This window comes from Melopsittacus undulatus, chromosome 7 (assembly GCF_012275295.1).
Source record: "Melopsittacus undulatus isolate bMelUnd1 chromosome 7, bMelUnd1.mat.Z, whole genome shotgun sequence".
Taxonomy (NCBI): Eukaryota; Metazoa; Chordata; class Aves; order Psittaciformes; family Psittaculidae; genus Melopsittacus; species Melopsittacus undulatus.
In genome coordinates, this window is record NC_047533.1 from 39,811,956 (window position 1) to 39,837,736 (window position 25,781).

General features: G+C 38.1%; 2 protein-coding genes across 10 annotated transcripts in view; one reads left to right on the top strand and one right to left on the bottom strand.

The window, feature by feature from the left end:
* Positions 1-3,702, bottom strand: part of CLCN3 (chloride voltage-gated channel 3) — a 63,178-nt gene extending 59,476 nt beyond the window's left edge. For 2 of the 3 annotated variants that reach the window (XM_005145514.4, XM_005145512.4), the window contains exon 1: positions 3,599-3,702. The gene's annotated coding sequence lies outside the window, so the exon portion shown is untranslated. Of the gene's footprint in view, positions 1-2,386; positions 2,509-3,598 lie in introns of those variants that run through there. The other variant, XM_031045796.2, reaches the window with a different exon arrangement.
* Positions 3,703-3,865: 163 nt separating this feature from the next.
* Positions 3,866-25,781, top strand: part of NEK1 (NIMA related kinase 1) — a 41,957-nt gene continuing 20,041 nt past the window's right edge. For 3 of the 7 annotated variants that reach the window (XR_004080099.2, XM_031045777.2, XM_031045780.2), the window contains exons 1-17: positions 5,354-5,406; positions 6,679-6,827; positions 6,904-7,000; positions 9,068-9,165; positions 10,440-10,523; positions 10,996-11,063; positions 11,167-11,253; positions 12,306-12,360; positions 13,576-13,776; positions 15,003-15,063; positions 16,217-16,374; positions 18,564-18,617; positions 18,855-18,908; positions 19,051-19,098; positions 19,191-19,265; positions 21,113-21,291; positions 24,661-24,763. Coding sequence is in view for 6 of the 7 variants with exons in the window: in XM_031045777.2 (XP_030901637.2) it covers positions 6,711-6,827; positions 6,904-7,000; positions 9,068-9,165; positions 10,440-10,523; positions 10,996-11,063; positions 11,167-11,253; positions 12,306-12,360; positions 13,576-13,776; positions 15,003-15,063; positions 16,217-16,374; positions 18,564-18,617; positions 18,855-18,908; positions 19,051-19,098; positions 19,191-19,265; positions 21,113-21,291; positions 24,661-24,763 (1,539 nt within the window). In the remaining variant the exon portion in view is untranslated. Of the gene's footprint in view, positions 3,917-5,353; positions 5,407-6,678; positions 6,828-6,903; positions 7,001-9,067; positions 9,166-10,439; positions 10,524-10,995; positions 11,064-11,166; positions 11,254-12,305; positions 12,361-13,575; positions 13,777-15,002; positions 15,064-16,216; positions 16,375-18,563; positions 18,618-18,854; positions 18,909-19,050; positions 19,099-19,190; positions 19,266-21,112; positions 21,292-21,373; positions 21,506-24,660; positions 24,764-25,781 lie in introns of those variants that run through there. The other 4 variants (XM_031045779.2, XM_031045781.2, XM_031045782.2 and 1 more) reach the window with 3 other exon arrangements.

Sequence of the window (25,781 nt, forward strand, 5' to 3'; positions counted from 1 at the left end):
AATATACAAAAAATAAGAAACAAATTAACAACAAGGTTATTTTTATCAGAGGGTCTGTGCTTTAGGACTGAATTTAGGACTATTTAGGACTATTCTTCTTTGCCCTCCTATAGAGCCTACTCCTGTAACCGGAAAGCCTAATCAGAATGCTTAACAAACAAAAAAAGCTCTAGGAAAAAATGTCTAGGAAATTCAAGGGGAAATAACTGACTAGACTCTCTGCAAGTCATTAATAACAACCACTGGTACCCACTGTGAAGTTATAAAGTCTCTTCTTTCCCCTAATTTTCAGGCGCACACATTCAAGATCACTTACTACATAATACAAACAAATAAGGACACTTTAGATGTAAGCAGATTTACAACTATTTTAACAGCTTTGTCTAGAATCCCAGACAGGATGTCAGGAAGCCCTGGAATTACTTTGTCAACTCTCTTCTCTCTGATACCAACAGATATTATCATTAAGTTTAACCACTATCTCAACATTTAGAGTTTTTCAGTTTCTATATTTTTAAGGCAGAGCATATTATTTTCACAGTCTGTTCACAACCCTCTTCCAGAATCAATGAGCATTGTTTTGCCTAAATGTTATTCGCTCAGATAATTTACAAAAGCTTCCAAATTTCAAAGACAAGTTTCAACACCTAAGAAAATTTATGATTGTCAACTTTCTAATATTCTAAGAATCTTCAGTTACCAGAGCCTGTCATATAAGCAAGTAGGAAGTACTGTGTAGCAGAGCCTGAAGCTGCATACCTTATTCATGAGCACAGCTAAAAAGATGGCCTGAAACCTGAATGGCTTTAAGGAGTCAGCCAACACAGAACCTGCACCTTCAGGTAATGACACTGGGAACACAGCACTGAGAACCTGCTCTCAGAGGACACAGGTCTAAAGTTGAAATCTTAGTCTGGGGAAAATGAGCACAGAGGGTGTATAAGCAGTTTCACATGCATGATCACTGCCACAGCTCATCACCTTCAGAGATTACTGGGTTACTGCTGCTGCCAAGAAAGTGCCAAAGCAAGAAGTTTAGGAACAGGCAACCTAGAGTCTGAGAACTAGCAAATTAACATTTCAAACAACTCAAATTGGCACCATAATTTCTGGCACAAATCTCCCCAAAAGCAGAGCTTCTTTTTAACATTTTTCTTGTGACCTAGTTAAAAATATTCCCACTGCCAAATTATTGTAAGACTTTACCCTAAAAATTTGATTTGCACAGTAACACCTAGCCAGATGCATATGAAGTCACTTAAATAAGGGGAGCTGGGAAAAAAATCTGAATGTTCCTAGAATACCTTCTGCGATGGCTATGAACATAGAACAGTTGTCCCAGCTTTAGTGCTTACATTCAAAAAATTAAACTCTGCTGTTCAAATACCAAGCTAAGACACACAAACACACAGACAGCCCCCAAAGCAAAACGTTGAGAAAAAAAAAAAGCCAAAGTCTATATGCAGTGAATGAGAGAACACATATTATGCAGCTAGATGCAACTGTTCATAGAATAACCAGTGCACAGCACACTGTCACTTGCAGGTTACTGAAACACCAGTTTGTGACAAACATTATGCATGAAAGAGAACACAACAGAAAGTCCAGTCACAAAAGCAAGATGCAGGCATACTCATAAAGAGGCTCACAGCAATGTAGTAATGATAAGCAAAGACCAATACCTTCAAGTGTCTTTCCCAGATGAGGATTTGAACAGGCTTGTCCTTATTACAAGTCAATATTAAGAGAGAGAGAGAAGAGATTTACCCCAAAATTATTTTAATTTACAAGTATGCAAGGGGTACACAGAGAGAACAGTGGTACTGTAAACCACTCACGGAGAGGATGCTGTAAAGATCTGGGCAAAGTCAGCCTCAGGAATCACAGAACAAGGAAAATATATTCGTAGAAATACTTCAATACACATTATGCATGACATCTACTATTGTCAGGCAAAGAATTTGTAGGACTGGCATACCAATACTAAACAGAAGCAAAGAATGAACAAGCTCTGGTTTTCTAGACGCTATACACCCTTCATTTTCCCAGGTGCTGCAGACAGATGTAAAGTAATTTTGTTTCAAGCTGTGAGCTTCAACCTATCTGCAGCTTTCCCAGAGCAAAGCTGCTTTCTGTTTTGGCAAGCTACAAGTACTGAGCATGAAGTTTACATCTGCTTGCCAATCAAAAAGACATCAACTCTAAAGCAGTTGGCCAGTAAAAGACTTATCTTTGAAGAAAAATGGCAGCGACAGTTGGCGAGTTCTCTAAGGGCCTATTTTACTTCACAAAGGTATGTCTCCTATAATGCACAAATTACTTCTTTCAATTTTATTTTGATGCATATTGAAGGTACCTTAAATAAAGAAACAGTACTTGTAACTACCTGCTTTCAAATCTGTCATGCCAACATGTCCTTTACTCAAATAGATGTTTCAGCAAAGCAGCATCTATGTTGCCTAGGGATACAGAACAGAAAAGCCTTCACAGGTCCACCAAGAAAGGCATCTGAAAGCAAAAAGCACCAATGCACCCGACACTCACTAACAAACTTCATTTCTTTCACAAACTCTCCACCATGAACCTCTGAGGTCCCATAACCCTAAAAAGGAGGTGCAAGTCCAAAAACCCAAATGACTACCATAAAAGGATATTTTTCCAAAAAGATTTTTTAGAGTATATTCTAAGAGTTAAGCACCAAAAATGTTTCTAATTTGCTTTAAGTTGGTTTTAAGGCCTTGTTTTATCTAGTTTAGTACTTTAAAGTGTGACACAGCAAATTTACTAATGGACATTATTTCACATGATTTTTCACTGTCACACTTGTAGCTGTTCATTGTAGGTGAGAATTGATACGTATTTGTTTTACAGTGTGTTTCACGTTTCTGGATACGGAAAGATTTTGGGTAAGTAGAAAGGATAACATGAACAAACTCAGTCTCCAGTTCCAACCTCGCTGACCTGCAACCTCTCATTTAATTAAGAGGCTCCAGGAGGAGCCCATTACCTCCCTCCCTTGCATAACAGCAGCCTTACTAACCAAACCTGTGAGCCAACCCGAAACGAGCAGCAGCTTGAGCCGAATTAATACTTCTAACACTGTTTACATGAGAAGGAGACTCTGGATCTTCGAAGTTGCGGAGCACCTCAGCTTATGTGAACGAAAGCTACCACAGACGACAACCGAAAACGGGTGACAAGAGACCACACGTTGTGTAAACATGCGGGGAAGTGCCCCTCACCCCGGCACTTCCCCTTTCGGAAAAGGAGGACAAATTATATTGAGGGTCCACGAGGAACCGCCATTTCTGACCCTTCCCGCCTCCCGGCAGCAGGACGAGGCGGTCTCGCCGGCAAGAGCGCAACAGCCGTCCGCGGGCAGGCCGTGCAGCGGGGGCTGCCTTCTCCTTTCCTTTTCCTCTCCCCCCACTTTCGCCTCCCCCCGTCCCACCAGGGTCGGGCCAGAGCCACCACCGCAGCCGCGCTCGCCCCCGACACCAGCGGGCAGTGACCGAGGGGCCCGCCCGCGGCCCCTCCCGTCATACCGCGAGAAGCCGAAAGCCAAACCAAGCAAAGCCTAGCCCGCCCCGCCCCTTACCTGTCCTGGCGGCGCCGCCTGCTGCTCCCCAGGGAGGCGCTGGCTCATCCTCCCGCGGCGGCGGGGCGGAGACGCCGCGGACACCGGCTCGGCCCCCGGCCCCAACGGTCGCTCCAGAAGCCAGCCCCGCCCCCCAGGCCGAGGGGGCGGGGCTTCCTGCCGCGCACGCGTGCCAACGGTATCTGTCGGCGCCTGCCAGAGTCAGCAGCACCACCGCCACTTCCGGTTCCCTCACGGGTCGCGTGCCCGCGCGCACAGAGGGGCGTGGCTTGCCGGCGGTCGGTGAGGGGAGCGGCCGTTAGGCGCGGGCCCGGTGAGGTGAGGGCGGCGGGAGTTCCATGCGTTTCAGAACGGGGAGCAGGCGGTTTTCCGCCGCACGTCGTCGCGTCTTCTAGCTAAACCCAGCAAGCGTGTGTCACTGGTGCTACGTGACTGTAGGGCCGCAGGAGCTTAAAGTGGTGTTTATCTGCAGCTGAAATGCAGATCTAGGGCCGAGCACCTAAGCTCTGCGTGCTGTCTACTTGAGGAGGGTGTGAGGCGTTTCAGTGTCTGCCGGGAGACTGAGGCCAGTAAAGAGTTTACTGGACATACATCGACAGAACAGAGCTCCCAGTAAAATACTCTGAGAGGTTCGGTGGGGTTTTTGTTGTTTGTTTGGGGTTTTTTAAACGGAACATGATGGAGTATTTGCAGGTTTGTGATTATGCCTCTCTACTCTTACTCTCGCGAGACCCCATCTGGTGGGGCCCCCAACACAAGAGGGATATGGACCTGCTTGAGCAAGTTCAGAGAATGGCCGTGAAGATGCTCAGAGGGCTGAAGCACCTCTCGTATGGAGACAGGCTGAGAGAGCTGGGATTGTTCAGTCTGGAGAAAAGAAGGCTCTGAGGAGACCTTATTTCAGCCTTCCAGTACCTAAAAGGAACCTACAGGGAAGCTGGAGAGAGGCTTTTTACAAGAGTATGTAGTGACAGGACAAGGGGGAATGGCTTTAAATTGAGAGAGGGGAGATTTATATTAAACTTCAGAAAGAAATTCTTCACTATGTGGGTGGTGAGGCACTGGCACAAGTTGCCCAGAGAAGCTGTGGCTGCCCCATCCCTGGCAGTGTTCAAGGCCAGGCTGGATGGGGCTTTGTGCAACCTGCTCTAGTGGAAGGTGTTGGGGATTGGAACTAGATGATCTTTAAGGTCCTTTCCAACACAAACCATTCTAGGATTCTCACAAGACCGAACAGTGCTTCATACTGTGCACACAGGGCAACGTACGAAGACAATCATAGTAAGACTGAAAGGATCTTTGTGAATCACAAACCGTTACTCACACATGTCGTTAAACCTGCCCTCTGACTGGGGAACGCAGAAGCCACAGCAGCCCCGGGCACCCCGACCCTCCTGAATGACTCCACCAGGTGTCCCTCCCCTGTGAGGTCCCTGGGAAGACACGTAGCACTGTAGCCAGGCTGCGCGATCTTGCGGGTCATGGCAGGCCCGGGAAAGGTTTACAGCTGCTCCCAGTTTTCCCCCTGGAAAGCGAACACACATCGCTGCCAGATGGCTGTCCCGTCCCGCCTCCCGGCGCGGCGGCCGGCAAACCTTTCCCATCATCTGACTCATGGCTGCGCGTTACTAGGGTGAAGTGCCGCTAACGCGGGCAGGGCGCTCAGGCTGCCCCTCCTTGGGGCAGGTCGGCCAATGGGGGCTGAGCTGCGGAGCCGGCCCGCCAATGAGGCCTGAGGGGGCGGGTCCGCGGCGGGTGTGAGTCTTGGTTGAGTGGCCGTGGCAGTGCTGGCCGGGTGCAGCTGGGAGGTATGGCAGGAGTGGGGAGGGGGCTCGGCGGGTCAAGTAGGTGGTGGGTATTTGCTCTCGGTCGCCCCGGAGTACGGTGGTTCTGGTCTGCCTTCCTGGTGCTAGTCTTGTCCATCTGTGGAGGGGTGGCGGCCTGGTGCGGCCCGGCTGAGGCCTCCCTTGCTGCTGGGCTGGGGCTGGTGAGCACTGTGCCGTACTGCTTTCCTTCTGCCCAGTTGTGGCTTGGCCTTGTGGTTCGAGTTTGTGGTCTTATTTTCTTCGTGTTTAGTGGTCGGGTTGTCTTAGAGTATGACTTATGCCCCGGCGCTCGAGCTGTTCTTGTGCGTGTCGGTGATGGACAAAATGACTTCTTGCCCGGGGCTCGAAAAGCCAACGCCCTGTCAGCGCTGATGCCCTTTTTCAAGACTCCTATCTCCCATGCCACAGTTAAAAAGAGACCATCTAACTCGCACAAAATTATAAACCCTCTTTGAACTGTACTTTCTCGCCCACAGGCTGCTTATCGATGGTTTGTATTTGAAGAAAATAGCGTGCAGTAGGAACCCAAAGCTATGCCTAATGCAGTTGGCTTGACTGTAGTACAGCATAGGTTGTGTTATAAACAAAGCAGGGATAGAAAGAGAATGTAGTAAAAGTCATGTGAAGTTAAAATTATGTCCTACCTGCTTGTTTAAGCATTGTCCAAAAGATAATATTGCTGTTAATACTGAATATGTGCAACTTAACACATTTTTCTGTACTTGGAGGCAAAAATACCAGTTTCCAGTCAGAATTACGGTCACATGTTAAACAATGATTCTAAGCTAAAGCGGGGTCTCTTGAACTCAAGTCTGTTATTTGGCTTCATTATCATGACTAACTTCCAAAATACTAGATTTAGTGCGTCTTAAGAAGCAATGTGTAGGGATTCCCCACATACATTGTTGTAGTTCTTCCAAGTAAAGGCAAATGAAAGACTGTTAAGGAGGTGCAATACCTCTTATGATGATTGTGTGCTAGCTGAATCAGAAGTTATAGCACTGACTGTGTGCCTTTTTGACAGATAAAACACTTTTTTTTTTTTTACTTTATAATGTGTGAAGTTGAAAGATTAAACCTGGTGAGCCAAATGTACCAAAATAAAATTAAGACTAAGAATAGATGGTTTAGAGGAAAGCTGCAAAGCATGTGATGCAACTCAAGAGACAAATGTTTTGAATATAACGTGACCTAGCAGGCTAGATGACTAAGTACAGCCAATCAAATATGTTCTGTGGGGCTTTTCTTTCCTAGTACTCAAGAAAGGATGCCTTAAGAAGATAACTATGGATAAGTATATTAAAGTGCGAAAGATTGGAGAAGGATCATTTGGGAAAGCATTTCTTGTCAAAGCTAAAGAAAATGGCCAACAGTATGTTATTAAAGAAATTAACATCTCAAAGGTGAGTGATTATTTTTAATTCCTTACCCTTTTTTTTTGTATTTTTGTTCTGAAAAATCATTATTTTCCTTCTGAAGATGTCAAATAAGGAAAGAGAAGAATCAAGGAGAGAAGTCGCTGTATTGGCTAACATGAAACATCCAAATATTGTCCTGTACAGGGAATCATTTGAAGGTAAGGTTAATTAACACATTAGAATGTGAAGTAATGATAGTGACTGTCTGTGCCCTACTTATTGCATTTAGTGTGTTTTCTTTTTAATTGGTCTTTTTAATACTTACATTACTTCATTCCTTTGAATTGGTTTGGTTTTTTTTTCAGCAATTCCCCTGCACAGTTTAAAGTAATAGTAATTTTTTTAAAGTGCAACAATTAAACAGAAATGTTCATGCCTCTCCCTTACATGCATCAGTTTTGGTTGATGCTTAAATGAAAGGGTTATGGTGTCTCGTTTCTTCACAGTGTAAGTCTCCTTGTATATATCCTAACGGCTTGAATGTTTGTGTGTGTTAAATATGAGTACAGTCTGAATTTGGGTATTGATAACCTAGCAAAGCAATTTTATATCAAAGTATGATACTAGAATGCAGTCTTCAGTAACTGTAATCATATTGCTGCTTTCAGAGCTGGAAAAATAGATGTGACTTTATTTAATCAAGCTATGAAGGAAGGAGAAACATAATCCCACATTGGTTTCACTGTGAATGTCTTTGGAAATGAGCAGAACAGATAAAAGATTCCAACAGCCTATCATATAGGTTAAAATATTCAAAACCGTATTACTTGAAATACTGTTCAGGGACACTGCTTTCCTTCCTTTCTGCTGACTTTCATATGTCTTTTGGAGCATTTTGGTTTTTGTTTGGTTTTCTTTTTTTTTTTTTTTCTTTTTTCCTATTTATTAAATTAGAATTTGATGCCATAGTTCTATTGCATAACCGGAGTCATCTGCTTTGTTAATTCACTCTTCTGTCTTTTCTTTAATAGAAGCTTGTTCTTTAAGACTGCGGTGTTCTTTTCTTTGTTGTTCTTACAAGGTAGATCCTGTAATCTGTAGTTCACAAGACTTCATATTGGATCTTTATTGCTAAAACACGTTGACTTTGAACATGCTGATTTGGTTTATAAACGAGAATTATTTCAGCAACAGGTCTGCAAGAAATCCAGGCTCCTATTTTTTAAAATAATACTAATTACAAAGCTTAACCAAGATGCAAACCACTGTGAGCACAAAAAAAAGATAAACCTTGGGTTTGCTGTTTTGAAGGACAGATTTCAGAAGCATAATGTGAGAGTGTATTTTTAGTGACTTAGAGTTAAAATGAATTATATCATCTACTTAGATTTTTTAAGTGCTATTGTGAACTCAGAAGACTTTTTTCTTTTGAGTAGCAAAATTGATTTATGCATTTATTTAGCTCTTTTCAAAGTCATTCCTAATGTGTGAGTAATGTAGTTCTTGTGGTTTTATTAACTTGTGATTTGCTTCTGCCCAATCGCTCTTTTTCAACAGTAACTGGAAAAGATTGCATTGGAGAGCAAAGCTGTAACTTTGAATGAAATACATATATTCATACCTCGTAGTGGAAGCTTGCATAGGACTTCTGGAATTCTCCCCAGATTTCACTCAAAAATGACAATTGTTTCCATCTGTCACTGTCTGCTGGAAGTTTAACTCTGAAATGAGCTGTATGTCTCGTGTGAGAGTTGATGATTGCCATGTTTTTACACTTAGCATGACTTGTAGTACCTTGTCCAGGTAACACTCCAAGAAAGAATTAGGCAAATAGAGGCAGATATCGAAATTAGAAGTTAGGATCTCTAGGGTGGGGAATCTATGGGATGTTTGAAAGCACAAGAAGAATGGGTTTATATTGCAGTCAGTGACATATTTAATTTCATAGTGGGCATTGGTTCAGCAGATGTCATTTTTCTTCTCTCCATAACAAAATAGTCTGATGTTGTCAGAAATGGGAACTTCTGCTTTACAACTCAAAATAATAAGAGCATTTTTGCTTGAGGTTAGGAAAAAAAAAGACTAATAAATGGTATCTGAAGCTGCATGTGAAAAGGTTAATTTTTGATTGCTTTTCTCTGATTGCAGTGAAGATATTAGGAGAATTATGTTCAAGTTTGTTGTAGGGTTTTTTTGTGGTTTGTTTTTTTTGTTTGTTTGTGGGTTTGTTTTTTTGGGATTTTTGGTTTTGTTTTTTTTTAAACACTTCGTGTTTTATTTTACAGAAAATGGCTGTCTCTACATAGTGATGGATTACTGTGAAGGAGGAGACCTATTTAAAAAAATAAATGCCCAGAAAGGAATCTTATTCTCTGAAGATCAGGTAACAGCAAACTGCTGCTGTAGTGTTCTGGTGAATGATAGTTTTTCAGAAGTTTTCAATTGTTTTGGCTCAGTTTGGTAGATATGGTTGGTTAATCTAAAAGGAGGTTCTGAAATGTGATTGCTGTTGCTGTCGGTCAAAGTAGTCTCTTGAAAGGTGACATCAATGTGTAAGATGCTCCAAAAAAATTTGTATCTCTTGCAAAATAAACCAAATCTGAGAAATACTGAAGGACACCATAATTATTTTTAAAACTTTCAAAATTAATATTTTTTAAGATATAATGGTATAAGAGTTTTTTGTAATATTGATTTTTATTTATCAGAGTTACAATAATATGAAATATGGCAATATGAAGTTGAAATGATTCAAAAGTTTACTTTTCCATTATGAAAAAATAAATAGTATTGTAAGTAGACCAGCAGATTTTCTACAATTGTGGGTATAAAATCATTTGTACTGTGGAAGAATTTGGAATACATGAGAAGATTTTATGTGCAGTTTTGTTTTTGGTTAAGTGAAAATAGATTATGTAGGATTCCTTTTTTTTTTTCTTCTAATTTGGACTCACTTTTACAAGAAGACCTTAAAGTGGAAAAGTGACAATTACATCTTGCATTTTATTAGAATTTTGACATGTGTGTACTTCTAAGCTGAGAATGTAAAACCAGTATTCGCATGGAAAAGTTCTTGCCATTGGTCACTTCTATATTGTGATTTCTGCAAATTTATAAAAATAAAAAGGAGAATTTTGGCTTGTTTATAATATTCTAACTACATGTTGTTTGTTGCTTTTCTCATTGAAATCTGCTTTGTACCTTTTTTCAAAAGGTGGGATACTTAAAATTATTGTATGATAAAATAAGTGTTGCTGTAAACATGAGCATGGCTTTCTAAATCTGTTGATTAGCTGACTGCAAGAAGGCTTGTTGTAATGGTTTCAGCAAAAGTACAATGTTTAAGATGCAAATTCCAAGTTTTAAACATTTTAGTCAATTAAATTCATATTGCAAACTTTTGTTAGGCTTATGAAATGTAATGAAACTAGTAGCCTCAGACTAAATATATAATTTTAGTAATATGCACCTTTCCATTAAAATGTTTGCATTGTAGTGACAGTACTTTTACATTTTTAACTATTCTATGGTATAAAGACAGGTTTGTGGGAAGTGGGTAAAATCTTGAGTTATAAAACTTATTTTATAAAATCTATTTATGTAACTGGGGACGTTTTCAAATAATTATGCTGATGTTGCATTTTCTTTTATGTGTAGATTCTAGATTGGTTTGTACAAATCTGCTTAGCACTAAAGCACATACATGATAGAAAAATCCTGCATCGGGACATAAAGTCACAGGTATGTGGGTAACTTTTTTTTTAATTGAATTTATTTTCAAAGTGAATATATTCATATCTTGCTAATATAAATTGGCAAATTATGGAAAATAGTCTTTTAACGTAAACACTTATAAGACCGGAAACACTTTTTTTCTTCAGAATTGTCTGGAGGAGGTTTATATTATATATGATACAAGTATACAATATGAAAAAATTGATGTGGCTATTTGATGAAGCTGCTTGAATTCGTATTTCTTTGTGGGGACAGAAGAGGTCATGTGTTAGAACAGTGTTTAGTGTAATGGTGTTTAATTTTGATCAAGTAGGACTAGAGTAAGTCTGGTGTTTTACAGAAGGCACTAACACTGCTACTGCTAGTGACTTCAGAGTGATTGAATGGTAGAAAACTTTATTCTTTCCAAAACATATTGAGAACAGAAAGTGTGCAATTGTATGAATGTTTTAATTCTTCTTAAAATTTTTATATCAAGAATATATTTTTAACCAAAGATGGAACAATACAACTGGGAGATTTTGGGATCGCCAGAGTTCTTAACAGGTAACTCATTTTCAATGCAGTTTTCTCTGACTTAATTGAAATTGCTTTGATCTGTGTACATCACGTGAGTTAACTAGTTAACATTCATTCTTACTTCTTTTAGTACTGCAGAGTTGGCTCGCACTTGCATAGGAACACCATACTATTTGTCACCTGAAATATGTCAGAACAAACCTTACAACAATAAAAGGTACTAATAAGCATTTAATGAAACATTTTTGTTCAGGAGAAGGTGAGTTCTAGAAATGAGAAGCTGTTTTATGATGGTCAGCAGTTGTTAGTTCATCTCTTGGCCAAGAAGGTACCAAGACTCATTGCACAAGAGGGACCTTAGTAGGTATGTGTAGTACAAAGCAGTGTGATGCAGAGATGACTTAGCTTAATACTTTGAGTTCTAGATCTAGCTGTGTTTTTAATTATGGCTCTATTTTTGCCTGGCTATCTCTGCTGCCTTAATCTATGCTGTACGTGATACTGTTATGGATGAAATCACAAACACAGTAATTGGATTCTCTAAGCATGTGCATAGATAGGTGACTCAACTTCCTTCAGGTAACAAAGTCATACTGATACCTTGCTTATGTTTGCTGTCCTGGCAGTAGGCTGTGTCTGGTAACAGTGTCCTTTACATTTTAATGTAATTAAAATGGTCCAAGTTAGCCTTACACTCTACCAAGTTACTGCATCTATTGCTCTGAGTGACTTAGACTAATTTCAGTTGGTTTCTTAAGAGATACAAATTACAGTTCCTTGCCCCTTTAATTTCTTCATGGTATTTATTATCCAATTGCATTCTAACCAAATTTTATAATCCTGTAATGAGTGAGGATAAAGTAAGTCAGTGTTAAACAGAGTAAATTAACTTTGAGAATTGCATTTGCTGAATTAGGTGGTGAGTTTTGTTTTGGGTTTTTTGTTTAATTCAAAGACTTCAGACAAGTGTATATATTTACAGAAAAAAGCCTTTGTCTGTATTTTGTCGGAGTGCTGTGATTGGTGTAGTTCAGATAAAAAGGCTTAAATGAAATCTGAAGCCAGAATATCCTCATCTGGTTTTCAGTTGGCCTTATTTTTGGTGGTTGAATTATTTTTTTGTTTGGGGGATGGAAGATGTATGTACAGAGGAGCTTTTGAGTAATCAAAATGCAACCTTTTCCTTTTCAAAGATAGACTTCACAGGTGTAAGTTGCTTGGCAGTATTATACCTACAACTAATTCTTACGATACATTCTCTTGATTTAGTGATATCTGGGCCCTTGGTTGTGTTCTCTATGAAATGTGCACACTTAAACATGCGGTGAGTAGACACTTCTTGATTTCAAAGAGAATATTTTTTCCACATATTATAGAAATGTATGTCAGTTAATGAAAGGCTTTTGTGGTGGCTGTTTAACCTTCAGCATTTCAATCTCCTCTTCCTATACCAAACAACATTTTTCATCTCTATTTTAGTTTACACTGATCTGTTCAGAAATCTTAGCATTGTATACTTTGTTCACAATTGTAGGTTTTTAATGAACTGTATTAGCTGAGTAAGTTGTTTGGTATTGTAATAAGTGATAGTGTGGATGGTGTTCCTTTCTTTCAAGAAAGTTGACATTTTCATTGAAAATCTGAATTTGGACTGTCAGATTTTGTGCAGGTGGATTAATGCATTTCTGTTTAGAACAAAAATAGTTCTTAGACAATATCCTAAGCTCAGAGGGTTGGCCTCTGTTTGGTTGTCATTTAGTTTTTCTCTGTGTGTGTGTTGTTTTGAAGACTGTATCTTTATCATACATTTTCCAGTTAGGAAGGGAAGAAAAAGAAATTTCTGTCTTTTTTTCTTTTATGTGTTGTTTCAGGGTTTTTTTTGGGAAGGGTATTTTTATTAAAAGAAAAAAAGATTATAATGACATGAAAATCAAGAGGGATTTAATGTCTAACTTCATAATTTATTGCTTGCTCTTTTCTGTGGCAGCAACGCTAACAGTTTTTCCTTTCTGTGAGTTGATGGCCATAGATTTTCTGTGAGCTGGGTGATTCACACTGTTATCTTTTCATTGTAAATAAGAATTGAAAAGGTGTGCTCTGTTTGGATTCCTTTGGGTTTTACACTGAATGAATGTTAATGCTCTACATTCTTTCATTTGAAATGTGGCTTTTAAAAAGGTCAGAAGGCATGTGATGGTTGAAAGTTTTTTGGGAGAAGATATCAAGCAGAGAATGATACAATTACTGGATTCTTAATTACATATCATTGTCAGTCTAGATCTGAAGGGAAATATTTATTTGTTAGCAAAATGTATATCTCAATGGCATATCTGTTATGATGTATTTTTAATCAGAATACTTGGCAGCAGATTATTTTAAACTGCTGATATAAACTGTACATAGCCTTGAAAATTTGTTTTGGCGTGTTGAGGCAAACATACCTTTTTGGTTTTGTTTTCCTCATCATTTATATACAGGTTTGCATTTGGACAGTCAGTAAATAAAATGCAGTCACTGTTTTCTTTCTTGCGTGATACAGTTTGAAGCTGGTAACATGAAGAACTTGGTACTGAAGATAATATCTGGACCTTTTCCTCCTGTTTCTACACATTATTCCTATGACCTACGTAATTTGCTCTCACAGTTATTTAAAAGGAATCCTAGGAACAGACCATCAGTAAACTCCATATTGGAGAAAAATTTTATAGCCAAACGGGTTGAAAAATTTCTCACACCACAGGTATGGAGATAGTTTTTTTTTTTTTTGTTTGTTTGTTTTTTTTCTAGTTTTGCCAAAGGCATCATAGGATTTCTCTTTATTCTAATTTTAATATACAACATAAGAAATTGGAGTAATGGTATTCCCAAGAGCTTTTATAGGGGTGCTTTAGGTTGCGGAAAGGTTTTTACTATGAACTGTAAAGAAAAATCTTAAATTATTTAAGTATGTAGGCAGAGAAAGTACAAGGAGGAAATTAATGCAAAAGCAGACCTCACTAAGCATGAAGAATTCTAATGGATTCTAACTCAAAACTGAAGTGATTTCACAAGAAGGCCATATATAGTTGGATCTATAAGAAATTTCACAGGTCTGCTACATGTTGCAGAAAGCATCAACTTTGTTTTATTCTAAACCTTCCTCCTTATATTCAGTCATACCACACTTATGATGGTACTATCATTTGCTGTCCTTGTGTGTTTCAATGCAAAATCACATGTGGCTTTCTAGACCTATCACATTGCATCTCAGTCATCTTTTTATAGGTTGTGTTTGTTATTTTACTGTAGCTTTTCAATACTTTTAATTATGTTTGAGCCTTTTTCATTTCTACTTGAGAAAACAAACTCTTGAGAATGATACTTTTGAGGTATTGCATTCAGAACTGCCTACAGTAATTGACATGATGGCCTGTTAATGTTTAGTCTAGACTTCAAGTTAGGCTATTTTCCACACTTCATTATGCTGTTTCGATATGCCTGATAGCATGCCCTATCTGTTGTTCTTAGATATCTCCATAGTCATCTTCCAATCTTGAAAAGGGTAGAGAAACTTAAAAACTGCAAACATTTTTAAAGGACTTTTCTTGACACAGGCTGAGAAATTAAACTTTGGCAACTATACAGAAATCTAAAATGTACTATGCATAAAGCTATGTTGATACATTAACTTTCTTATAGATTCTTAGCTAGCTCATAAATTAGGTAAGACACCAGCTAGAAGTCAGACTAAATCAGTGTTTTATTTATGTGAGAAAATACACCAAAAATGTTTGAAAACACTGAATCCAGCTTCCTATTCATGTTTGTGATACTAAATTGAATACATAAGGTTGAGTATTCATTTAAATTTAAGATACAGTAAATGCTATTAGATGCTTACTGGGAGTGGCACATTTCTCTGAAAATGTGTTCATCCTATCTTCAGCCATAAGTACTGTTGGCTAACAACTTCAACTCTTTGTTCAGCTTATTGCAGAAGAATTCAATCACAAAATCTTCCAGAAGTTTGGTCAACATGCTGCACCAGGTAAATAAGTGTGTAAAGTGCTTTTGCTTTCAGCACTGGCAAGATAGTGTATGTGGTTTTGGTTTTCCTTTTGGTTTTGGTGTGTTCTTTCCTATACCTGATTCTAGAAATTTCAGGAAGAAAGAGAGAGAAGCAATTCACCTCCCTCCCTCCTTTGGGGAGCTGGGTGTATGTAGGGTATGAATGATAACTATGATCCTGTAATATTTTAGTTGAGCTTTTTCCTCTTGCAGTATGCTATGCTTCCAGAGTTTAAGGGGACAGTGAAGACTATGAATACACAAAAAAGATTATGTCTTGCTATTGAGCAATTTTTTTCCACTTAGTAATGAGAAATGGGTGATGAGAAGTACCATTTCCCCTAAAAAGGTGAGAGGTTTTGTTAGGGATTCCTGGATTAAGTCCTGACTTCAGACCAAAGCAGTAGAATTTCTGCTACTGGTAGGAAATTAGATAGCGGTTCATTTTGTCAATATGGTCTTACCTTATTTCATTTTCCTGCATTATTTTACCCTTCTTTTCCTGGATTTTTTCCCCTTTTTAAATTTTATTTCCTCATAATTGAAGCTGTGGCAAGTGCTCTGGTGTCTTTTAATAATGTTCTGTGTTTCACTGCTGTCATTCCATTCTGTAGTAAGAGAGCTTTCCTAACACAATCAAATCCACAATATTGGCATATTTTCAGGAACTCTACAGGGAAAACTTTATCCCTGAAAACCACTGAAGCTCTTCCAGAGCCCATCTTCCGCTGTCATTAGCATTGCAGTCCAATGTTGTTAGTGGTGAGGAGCCTGTCCCTCCATTCTGTTAGGAAAACTTTTCCCTGTGTCCATGACAACTGTATGATAGAGCATAGAAGCTGAAATAAACTTTGGTTCTCCAGTTTGAAGTGTTGAGAGTGAAAGGCTCAGGGATTGTGTTTTGCTGTTATCAAGCATGAAGTTAAGACAAGCTGTTTTGGACAACTGGGTGTATTGCACTTACGCATCAGCTGATGTGAATGAAATGTTAGCATTTAGCACATTTTCCTCAGCTTTGCTGTTCCAAGACCTTGGGAAGGGGAAATATGGTACACTGGCTAGCCTGCATTGCTGTAAAAGAGAGTTGGGGTTTTTTTGTTTGTTGTTTTATTTTGGTTTTCTTTTCATTTTAGCAAAAAGGCCAGCTCAAGAACAAATACTGGCTTCAGCTGCACCAGCTCAGAAAATTACCAAACCTGCTGCAAAATATGGAGTGCCTTTAGTGATGAGGAAGCCTTGTGATGTACCTAAAAAGCCTAATGATAAGAAGCCATTGGCTAAATCTAGACAGGTAAGAAGTTAAATTACTTAAACTGTTCTGATCATACCTTATTTAAATGCTATGAAAATATTATGTATTCCTTTTCAAAATGTAGTTTATGTGGGGACATGCATCTGCAGAAGAAGTAGTAGTAGTTCAGATGCTTGGTTTGCTTTATTACTGATTTTTTTGTTTGTTGGTTTGATTTTGTTTAGTTGGTTTTAATAGAATAATTTTCGTATACTGCTGCCTTAGCTTAGGGTTTCAATTCCACTGCTAAATTAGATATACTTTGCATGTTTTCATTTCCTTTGTTGGTGTTGACCACTCCAAGAAATGTGGAAACTCAGTCAGGTATACCAAGGTCATTGACACTGGATAAGAATCTTTGCATTTTCATAAAATACGAAACATTTGTTTAGTAATTTTCAGCCAGACAAATTGTGTAATTGGAAGAGGAGTTTCCCAGATTTAATTTCACGAGCTAATGAGAAATAGTCTTCCTGTCGTGGTTTAAAACCAAGTCCGCACAGCTCGTTCACTCACTCCCCAGTTTGCTCCCCCAACTCCCGGAGAGTTAGGAAGGAGAATCCAAAGAATGTAGCCCCCATGGGTCGAGATAAGCACAGTTTAATAGCTAAGGCATAACACAAATCACTACTGCTACTACTACTACAAACAATAATGATAAAGCAAATAACAAGTGAAGAGAATACAGCACCTCACCAGCCACCGACCAATAGCTCATCTCACCCTGCCCGACCGAGCACCGACCGATACCTCCTCCATCCCCCCAGAGCTCCAGCCCTTCCGGGTTTCTCCCGGTTACATCCTGGGTATGACGTGCTATGGTATGGAATACCTCTTTGGCTAGCCTGGGTCAGGTGTCCTGCCTTTCCTTCCTCCCAGCCTCCCCTCCTCCCTGGCAGAGCATGAGCTCAGAAAAGGCCTTGGACAAACCAAACATCTGAGCAGTAACTCAAAACATACTTGCTATCAGCAACTGTTCTCAGCCCGAAAGTCAAAACACAGCGCTGCAGCAGCTACCAAAAAGGAGAAAAATGACTGCTACTGCTCAAACCAGGACACTTCCTTATACCTTCATAGGGTATTTTCAATCTTTCTTCCAGTCATTTTCTCTGTGGTACTTATTACATAAAACTCTTCTTTCCCCCTTCTCCCCATGGCACTTTGAGCAACATAATACTAAGATCTCTATGCGTCTGTCAAATTCGACAGGTGGATAGAAAATTTGAATTAGAAATTATCCTTGAGGTTCACAAATTATTGGAGGTTTAGGGAAAAGCTCATTGATCAGCAAGCTTTATTGGCTTGTGATACACAATTTGAAAAAGCAGGAATTGTACGACATAATGTGTGTGGATGGTACCTAGTGACAAGGGATAAGATGCAGGATAGAAATAATGGTTACAGTGTAATAAAAATTTTCTTCTCTTTGCAATTGTTCCAGAGTAGGTGGAGCTTGCAGTTCTCAACTGGCTTTTCAGAGCAGCATGTATTAATCCTCTCCTGTATTTGGTGATATTCCATTAAATTGTTGTAGTTGAACTATGTCGACTTCAGTCTCTAAAGGCTTCTGTCTTCTGAAATATTTAAAGTATTCATTTGATAGGATTTTAGGTTGGCAGGAGAAAGTATTATGAAACTTTCTGTACTTCTGTGTCAGGAAAAAAAAAGGGTTATAATATTAACCATCACTGTTTTGAGAAGATTAGAGTAAGCAGCATGGTTTGTTATGTATAGCTGCTTCTTTGTATCAGGTATTCAATAGTGGATGAATTCTCCTCTTCCATAACTAATGAGAACTTTGATTAGAGTTACCCAAGTGGAAGAGCCTAATGATAATGTAATAAATCCGTTCTTTAAATAAGAGAATCTTAAAATCTATGGACCTTCAAAGACCTATAATGGGAAAAGATTGTATTGCTGGAGAAGAAAAATTAAGACAAAACAGAGTTAAAAATTACTGCCTTCAGCTTTTGAGGCATAGCTTTTAGTAGAGGATGAGCAAGTACAATAGCGTTTACCTCTATATCCTAAGAGTCTTTTTCATTTAAAACCTCCTGAGTAATTATTTTAAACCCCATTTTGGACATACTAAGTTGTGTGTTTAAGATACAATTTTATTTTTTCTGATGACAGTTTTTCTTGCACTCTGGCATCATGCCGTCTAATTTGAAGTTTCACCTTTTATTCAGGCCTTTGCAGTGAAGAAAATGAATCCAGGAGAAGAAAGGAGGAAAATGTTTGAGGTATCATGAAATTATCTGTTAATTTTCAAACTAAGCAAAAGCTAAGTCCAGAGCAAGAATAACAAAGTAAAACCTTCAAACCTTTCCTCCTTATCTATCTTTTCCAAACATTATGTAACAGTACTTTTCTTAATCTTCACGGACATATACCAGCAGTTGGAGCACTAACCTATCTTGATAGAGACTTGACAGATCATGGCTCAGTAATAAATACCAAATTATATGCTTATTTTTCAGGAACCTTCAAAAAAGAAAAGGTTAGAATTGCCTGAAAAACGCCAGAGAGATCAGGTAGACAAGATTCTTCAGACTTTTTCCACCCATAGGAATTTTAATGAAATATCTTGTAGTGTTGTGTGTTATCTGTTGTGTAAGAATATGGAGTAGTTCAATTTCCCAGTTACTAAAAATGTTTAATCCTTACACATTGCAGATCAGTTTACTGAAGGCAGATGAAATGAGAAGATCAGAAAAAGAAAGGGTAAAAAATGTTTGAAACATGTTAATAGTGAAGTTCAATTTTTACCTAGTGATTCCTTGAATTTTGTTTTCCTGTATTGTTTTCTTCTTCAGATGGAACGAATAAACAGAGCCAGGGAACAAGGATGGAGGAATGTGCTTGGTTCAGGTGGAAGTGGTGATGTTAAGGTTGGCAGCAGATGCAGAAATGTGGTGTAGTCTGATCCCCCACCTTTGGTTATCTGGCATGGTCTTCTCTTTTCAGAAAGATCTGCTCTTGGAGGTCAACTCTTGGGTCTGCCCATTATTAATCTGTGGATAATTTAAGAGAAACTGTATAACAAGATTCTCTTCCCTGGCTTTTTGGAGATAATGTGCAATTTTTATTTCTAATACTTACTAAATTTGTGAATCTCTTACCTTTCTGTCAGTAATGGTTTTCGTTCACCACTTTCTTTTGTCCACTTCTGCTTTTGCTACTTTTCCTGTGCTGAATTTCTGCATGAACAGCTTTTTTCACATTCAAGTTTGTTCTTGAATTCTTTTGCTGAAATCTTTTTCCAGGTTCTCATCTTATGATAATGGGCCTCTTCCCCAGTATTAAACACCTGCTTCTAAGCATTCTTTGCTATTTAGCAACACAAGTGGGGGGGGGGAGGGGGAGTTGTGTTTTCTGAAAGCAGTGAACTCTTTAGCTGTTCACTTACTACATAATTTAATCTGATTCCTGTGACTGTTTCTTTTGTTGCCTGTTCATATATGTCATAGTTTCATGGGAACGTAACTGTTCTATCTCCTGAAGTCAGTTGAACATAAAGGTCTGAGTACTTTCATCAGACAGAGCCAGTGCAGGAATTGCAAGTATTGCTGCGTAGATCTGTCTGACAATAAGAAAAGGATTAAAACACAGCTTTTTGTTGTGGTGGCAGGGAGCCTTACAAAAATATTTGGCCTTCACAGGTTTAGTAGGGCTTTTGTAAAAAATCTCTGAGCAATAGAGTCAACATAAATAGACATTTTATTTTCTGTTTGTTGTACAAGAATATGAAGATCACATTGACCAGGTTTCAGTAGTTGCTTATTAAATATATAATTTCAAAATAGACATCATCTTTAGATGTGTGCAACACATCACATAATAAAGCATAGTTAAAAGCAGACTTAAGCGTACCAGACTTTAAAGACTACCAGGTACTGACTTAGTGGAAAAGTCAAAACCTGTCATTTGTTTCCTATGCCATCCTTCTGTTTCTCAGGATAAAACTGTCAGGCACCAATACAAGCTTCCGTACAACACAGTAGATGAGCATTGTCACATTTGGATGAGAGCTATGTATGTTCCTGAAAACAGTCGTGTTTCTATTATATGTATTATAGAGAGATATTGATGGGTGTTGAGCAACTGAAACTCAGAACATGAGCTAGATTCCACTCTCAAGTATAATCTGTTCAGGAACTTCTAAGTAGGCAATTGCAAACCTGTTGCATCTGCATTCACCTGTTTGAATTTATTTAAAATACTTTAGAACACACTGGAAGGAACATTGGCACTGTTGTTCAAACAAATTCCATAGATTCACTACCATGGGCTATTTGACCACTTCCTTCAGGTGTAAAGGAAACATTTTTATGCATGTGCTGACAACCTTAACCTTATTTTGCCAGTTTCACATTTTCTGCGTCCATCCTTGGCTACTACTCTACACAGCTGCTTGCAACATGTTTTTTATTATTTTCACATGAGGATTCTGTAGGAATTCTAATTCTTTGAGCATGACAGATAATTTGCATGAAACATCTTAATTCTGGTGATAAAACCAAATTACAGGTTGGTAATGATGGTGATCCTCAGATAAATCTGCACTTAATGCCACTCACCAACCTGGAAGTGTGCTTAACTGTTTCCAACTTTATGCAAAAAATGGGGTTTTGTTGCAGAACATGTTAATGTTTTTATTTTGCTGATGAATTGAAAATCGGAAGGCCTTCTTAAAACCAGTATTTGAGATTTCCACCCTACCCCTTTTCATTTCCAGGCACCGTATTATGGTGGTGGAGGTGGTGTTGGTCCATCTCCTGTGTCTTCCAGAGGACAGTATGAACACTATCATGCTATTTTTGACCAGCTGCAACAACAACATGAAAGCATTAGAGTAGCTGAAGAGAGGGAAGCCAAATTAAGGGCGAGACTACAAGGCCGGGAAGTTTTTGAGAGGTACGGCTTCATTCCATTGGAAGTTGCATGTGGTCTGCTTCAGATGAAAGTAATGAAAGTTGCTGTACATGTTTATCTACAGAGGAATTCCACCTGGAATACGTCCAGGAGTTCCTAAGGGGCCTGCGGGTCATCACCATTTACCTGATGCTGGTGCAGTTAGGAAAAAAATGAAAAGATTGAAGGTGGTGTCTAAACAAGCCAATGCAAACAGGTTGGACTGTGATAATCCATATGTCCCTATGTGTTAGATTCTTGTTTTGTGTCTTGTTTCACTTAGTAGTTGGACATGTTTCAAAATTACTTTTAACCATTGGTACTGTGCTGTCTGTTTGTGTGTTAGTCCCCTGCAGACTGCAGTTCTTCTAGAACCAATGGAAACCTTGGCTTCCTCAGTAATGGAAAAAATGGATTACTATAAGCTGTAACTAAGCTAAATCTCAGCCAGAATTCTTGGCTTAATGCAGTCGCAGATAACATCATAAGCCTCCTCCTTTGCTTTTTTCATAGTTCTACTTTTTGTGTTACCTGCCAAGATGCTTCCATCTCATGCTAACTGCCTTCTCTACATCTAAGTGTTTGACTGTCTAGCACAGAAGAGTGTCTAGAATGCTCGTGGAATTGTTAGGTACTGCTTATTTATCAGTGGAAAACTCCTAGGAGTTTTCCTTGTTGAGATGCAAATGTAAAGTGTTAGAATGGGGTGCAGCTTCCAGTTCGGTGATGCTTATTCTTTGCAGTTATTATAAACTGAGAATATATACATATAAAAGAGTATATATTTATATATGTATGTATATATATTTTTATGCATATATGCATATAAAAGAGTAGCAAACAAGCATTGGGTTGGTTTTGTTTTGCTTTTTTTTTAATTATTTCATTCTTTTAAGTAGCTTCTTCAAAATTTCTTTGGCCATCTCCAGATAATTGCCCAAACAGCTGTGTCTGCACTTGTGATCAGTAAATGGGAGAATATATTTTTTTCTAGAAGTTTAATTCATGAGTGTTACTAACTTTCCTAGAGGGACAAATTTTCTCATGCATTATTTAAACTTCTGAAAAACCAATGATGTACGCTATGTAGGAAGAAATAGATAGAGACAATGTTAAGAAGGAAGTGGCCAAAGAAAATGTTTATTCTTCTAAACTAATTTTATTCAGTTTTATGTTTTAATATGATATATTTTGCCTTTGTAGATATTTTTCTATTTTAAAATTTATGGTAATAACACATTTAACACCAGTGTTACAGTTTTGCAAGCTACAAGTTATATTTTGGGTTTTGTAGTCACTTGGGCTGTTGTGAGCTAATTAAAATTCCTCCTGGTAAAACCCAGTACTGGAAGGTGTATTTTACCAGCTGATGTGAATGCCTATTTCCATCCTCCTCTATTTATTCTCAGTGCTTGGCACAAAGTGCCACAATTTTTTTTTCCTTCTGTTTATAAACTGGATTACCTTTAGCCTTAAATTGGGGTGCTGTTTCTTAGCATTTAAAATATGGTATTTGTACTTTGTCATTGTTTAGAAGCCATTTCATTCTTAACAGCTGGGTTAGTAGTACTTCTCTCCTGCATTTTATTCTTTCAGCTGGAGATGAAATATGAAGATAAGCATTCAGGATGTTTAGCTCACAGAATATAAATAACCGCAACTTTGTTAAGGAGAAGTAATTTAAAATGTATGTTAAAGAAGTAAAGAAATCCTCAAGTTGCAATCTTTCTGATCAAACTAGCACAGCTAATGTAGAGCTAAGTATATTCCACATCAGCAATATTGAAAAAAAAATCTGTCTTGGACAGAAATGCAGCCCAGAAGAAATCTACTTGAAATGTTTTAGCAAATTGATTCACTCAGCTTGAGAGTAGAGAAAACCATTTTCATCAAATTTAGTTGAAATAAGTTTTTCCTGTGAATTTGGTTTGAGAGAAATAGGTTTGGGTAGTTTTGCTTTGGAAGCACCTCTCCTGAAACTGTAAGCTAAGCTTCAGCTATTATGATGTGGGTTCAGGCAGATTTCAGTATTCAACAGTTGAGTTCATATGCAATTAGAGTAAAGATCTCATGGTGAATCAAATACCAAGATTATCAAGTGTTTATTTCTTTACCAGTACCACCACAGGGATCATCTTGCCTTTTTGGAGGAGCTACAGTGTTCTGTTGCATCAAAGTAGTTTTATCTCCATCTACCTATTAATGAATTGAAGCATATGAAAACATTTAATTTCCTTGTTGCTTAGGGGAATGATGGGGGGAGAGAAAAAAACAAGTTGCAAGGATATCTTATTAGTGTGCTAATTCATTAATGAATTACTAGCAATAGCTCCTTTTTTCCAAAACAATTCTTTCTTTAACTGTCTCAGCCTGATGGGTTATTGATATCAGCTTATTCCAATTTCTTCCTGCCTGTTGCTGGACTCCCTCGGTCAAACAGGGCCAGGGGAACTTTGAAAAGGGGATTGCCTCATCATTCTGCCATCTATTATAATATTTTACACAAGTTCAGTGTTGTTTGTTTGGGAGTTTTTGTTGCTTTTTGTTTTGGTTTTGTTGTTGTTTTTTTTAAAATTTAGTTATTGGAAAGCTTTCTCAGAGTTCACTTGTAACCAAATTGTCAGAAACTGCTTCAACCACAGAACAATCCTATGTATGTACTAGGAGACTTGCCAGATGCTCAGTTACAGTAACTTGAAAATAGCCTTCTTGTATAGCCAAGCAGGTCCTTGACCTGGGGTGGAACATGTATAAAAAATCATCTTGTTCTAGCTAATTCTCAAGTTGGAAAATTCCTTCACCATATCTTTAAAAAACAACAAAAATCCCTCCAAGATCCCCCCCTCCCATCAAGGAGTTGCTGGAACACTCTGAGAATACTAGCACTGTACTAATTATTTAAGTGGTAGAAGCCTTTAGTCCAAACATAGGTCTGTCTTGAAAGACTGCTGTAGTATTGACCTTACTGATTGGTTCATGTGATGAATTCTTGCTCATTGATGAAGGAAACCTGGAAGAAGTAGAAGTAGTCTTTTTTCACAAATGATGACAATAATGAAACAAGCTGAGACATTTTCAGAAATAATCACACTGAGATTGTGGTTTGGCTTTTGTTTTTGGCTTGATGACCAGGTCTAGAAGGACATGATGTTTTATTGTTTGTCTGTTAAAATTGTTCTAACTTATTTGAGCCTATTTTCCTCCATTTTGTGGAAGTCTGGCTTGTATCTTGGCTGACGAAAGGCATTTTTTGAAGATGCCTTACAGAAAGTTACTCTTTTTTTGTGTGTGTCCTAGTTAGAATAAATGCGGGTGGGGGTAGAGTCTCGTATTTCAGAGCCTTTCATCTTGCTATGTGTTGTAATTACTCAGGCATAAAGGATGGATAGCTGCAGATAGAGCAAAGCAAGTTGAAGAATTCTGGCAACGAAAGAGAGAAGCCATGGAAAACAAAGCTCGAGCTGAGGGACATATGGTATGGAATCTGGTCTTCCTATATGTATTACTGTTTCAGCATGCTTTATGAATCTTTGAAGTAGCATAATAACTGTAAAATGCTGGCTAAATAGTTTCCTGAAGTATTAAAAAGAAAATAATAATGTGAGGTAAGGTTTTTTGCATTGTTACTGATTTTATTAAAATGTTACTGTGCAGTACATTTCTCATTACTGTAAACTTACTAAGAAAAGAAATTACTTTGGGTTTGCATGTGTCTAACTTGATATTGTGAATTTTAGAAAGTCATTTACTTTTTTTCTGTTCATAGCTTTAAAGTTTTGATTAAAATTAAACTTCATGTATTATTCAGAAGCTTGAACCTAAAATGAATTTTGATTAAACTGATATGTTAGCGTGTTCTACAAAAACACATTCTGTTAATCAAGAATGTACAGAGACCCATCTTTATCAATGTTGATATTTCTAAAACCTTTACTCTTTAGAGATTAGCTAGTGGACAGTGTCACAAAATGTTCTTTCTTCGTATGCTTGCAATTCTAAATTCAGCATTCCTTTAGGAAGTTTGTTTTGCAGAAAAAAAATCTTGGAAATGACTCATTCGCACTAGGACTTTGTGTGGTTTAACTGTGTGTTTTCATGATGTAGAGAGTTCTGCTTTTTGAGTGCTTGTCTACACTGTTCTTATAGAACCTAGTCACAATACCACTGTTAGCTGCTGAAATTAAACTAACAATGCTGGCATTGCAGTGAGATGAGACCAACCTCAGATGTATAGTAGCATCTTCTGAGTTATATCTGAGTATCAGATCATGATTTACAGCCAAGTACTTGTTTCAGGGATTATTTCACTTACAGTAAACAATTCTTAGATACTTTGATTCACTGCTTAAATGATGAAGTATTCTGATAATAGTACAGATGTTGCAAAGAATGGATCTTCCATTTCGAAACTGGTTCTGTCTTTTTGAAAACTTCCAACACCAGTAAATTTAAAAAAATAAACAATTCTTTTAAAAACTGCCTCGTTAGATGAG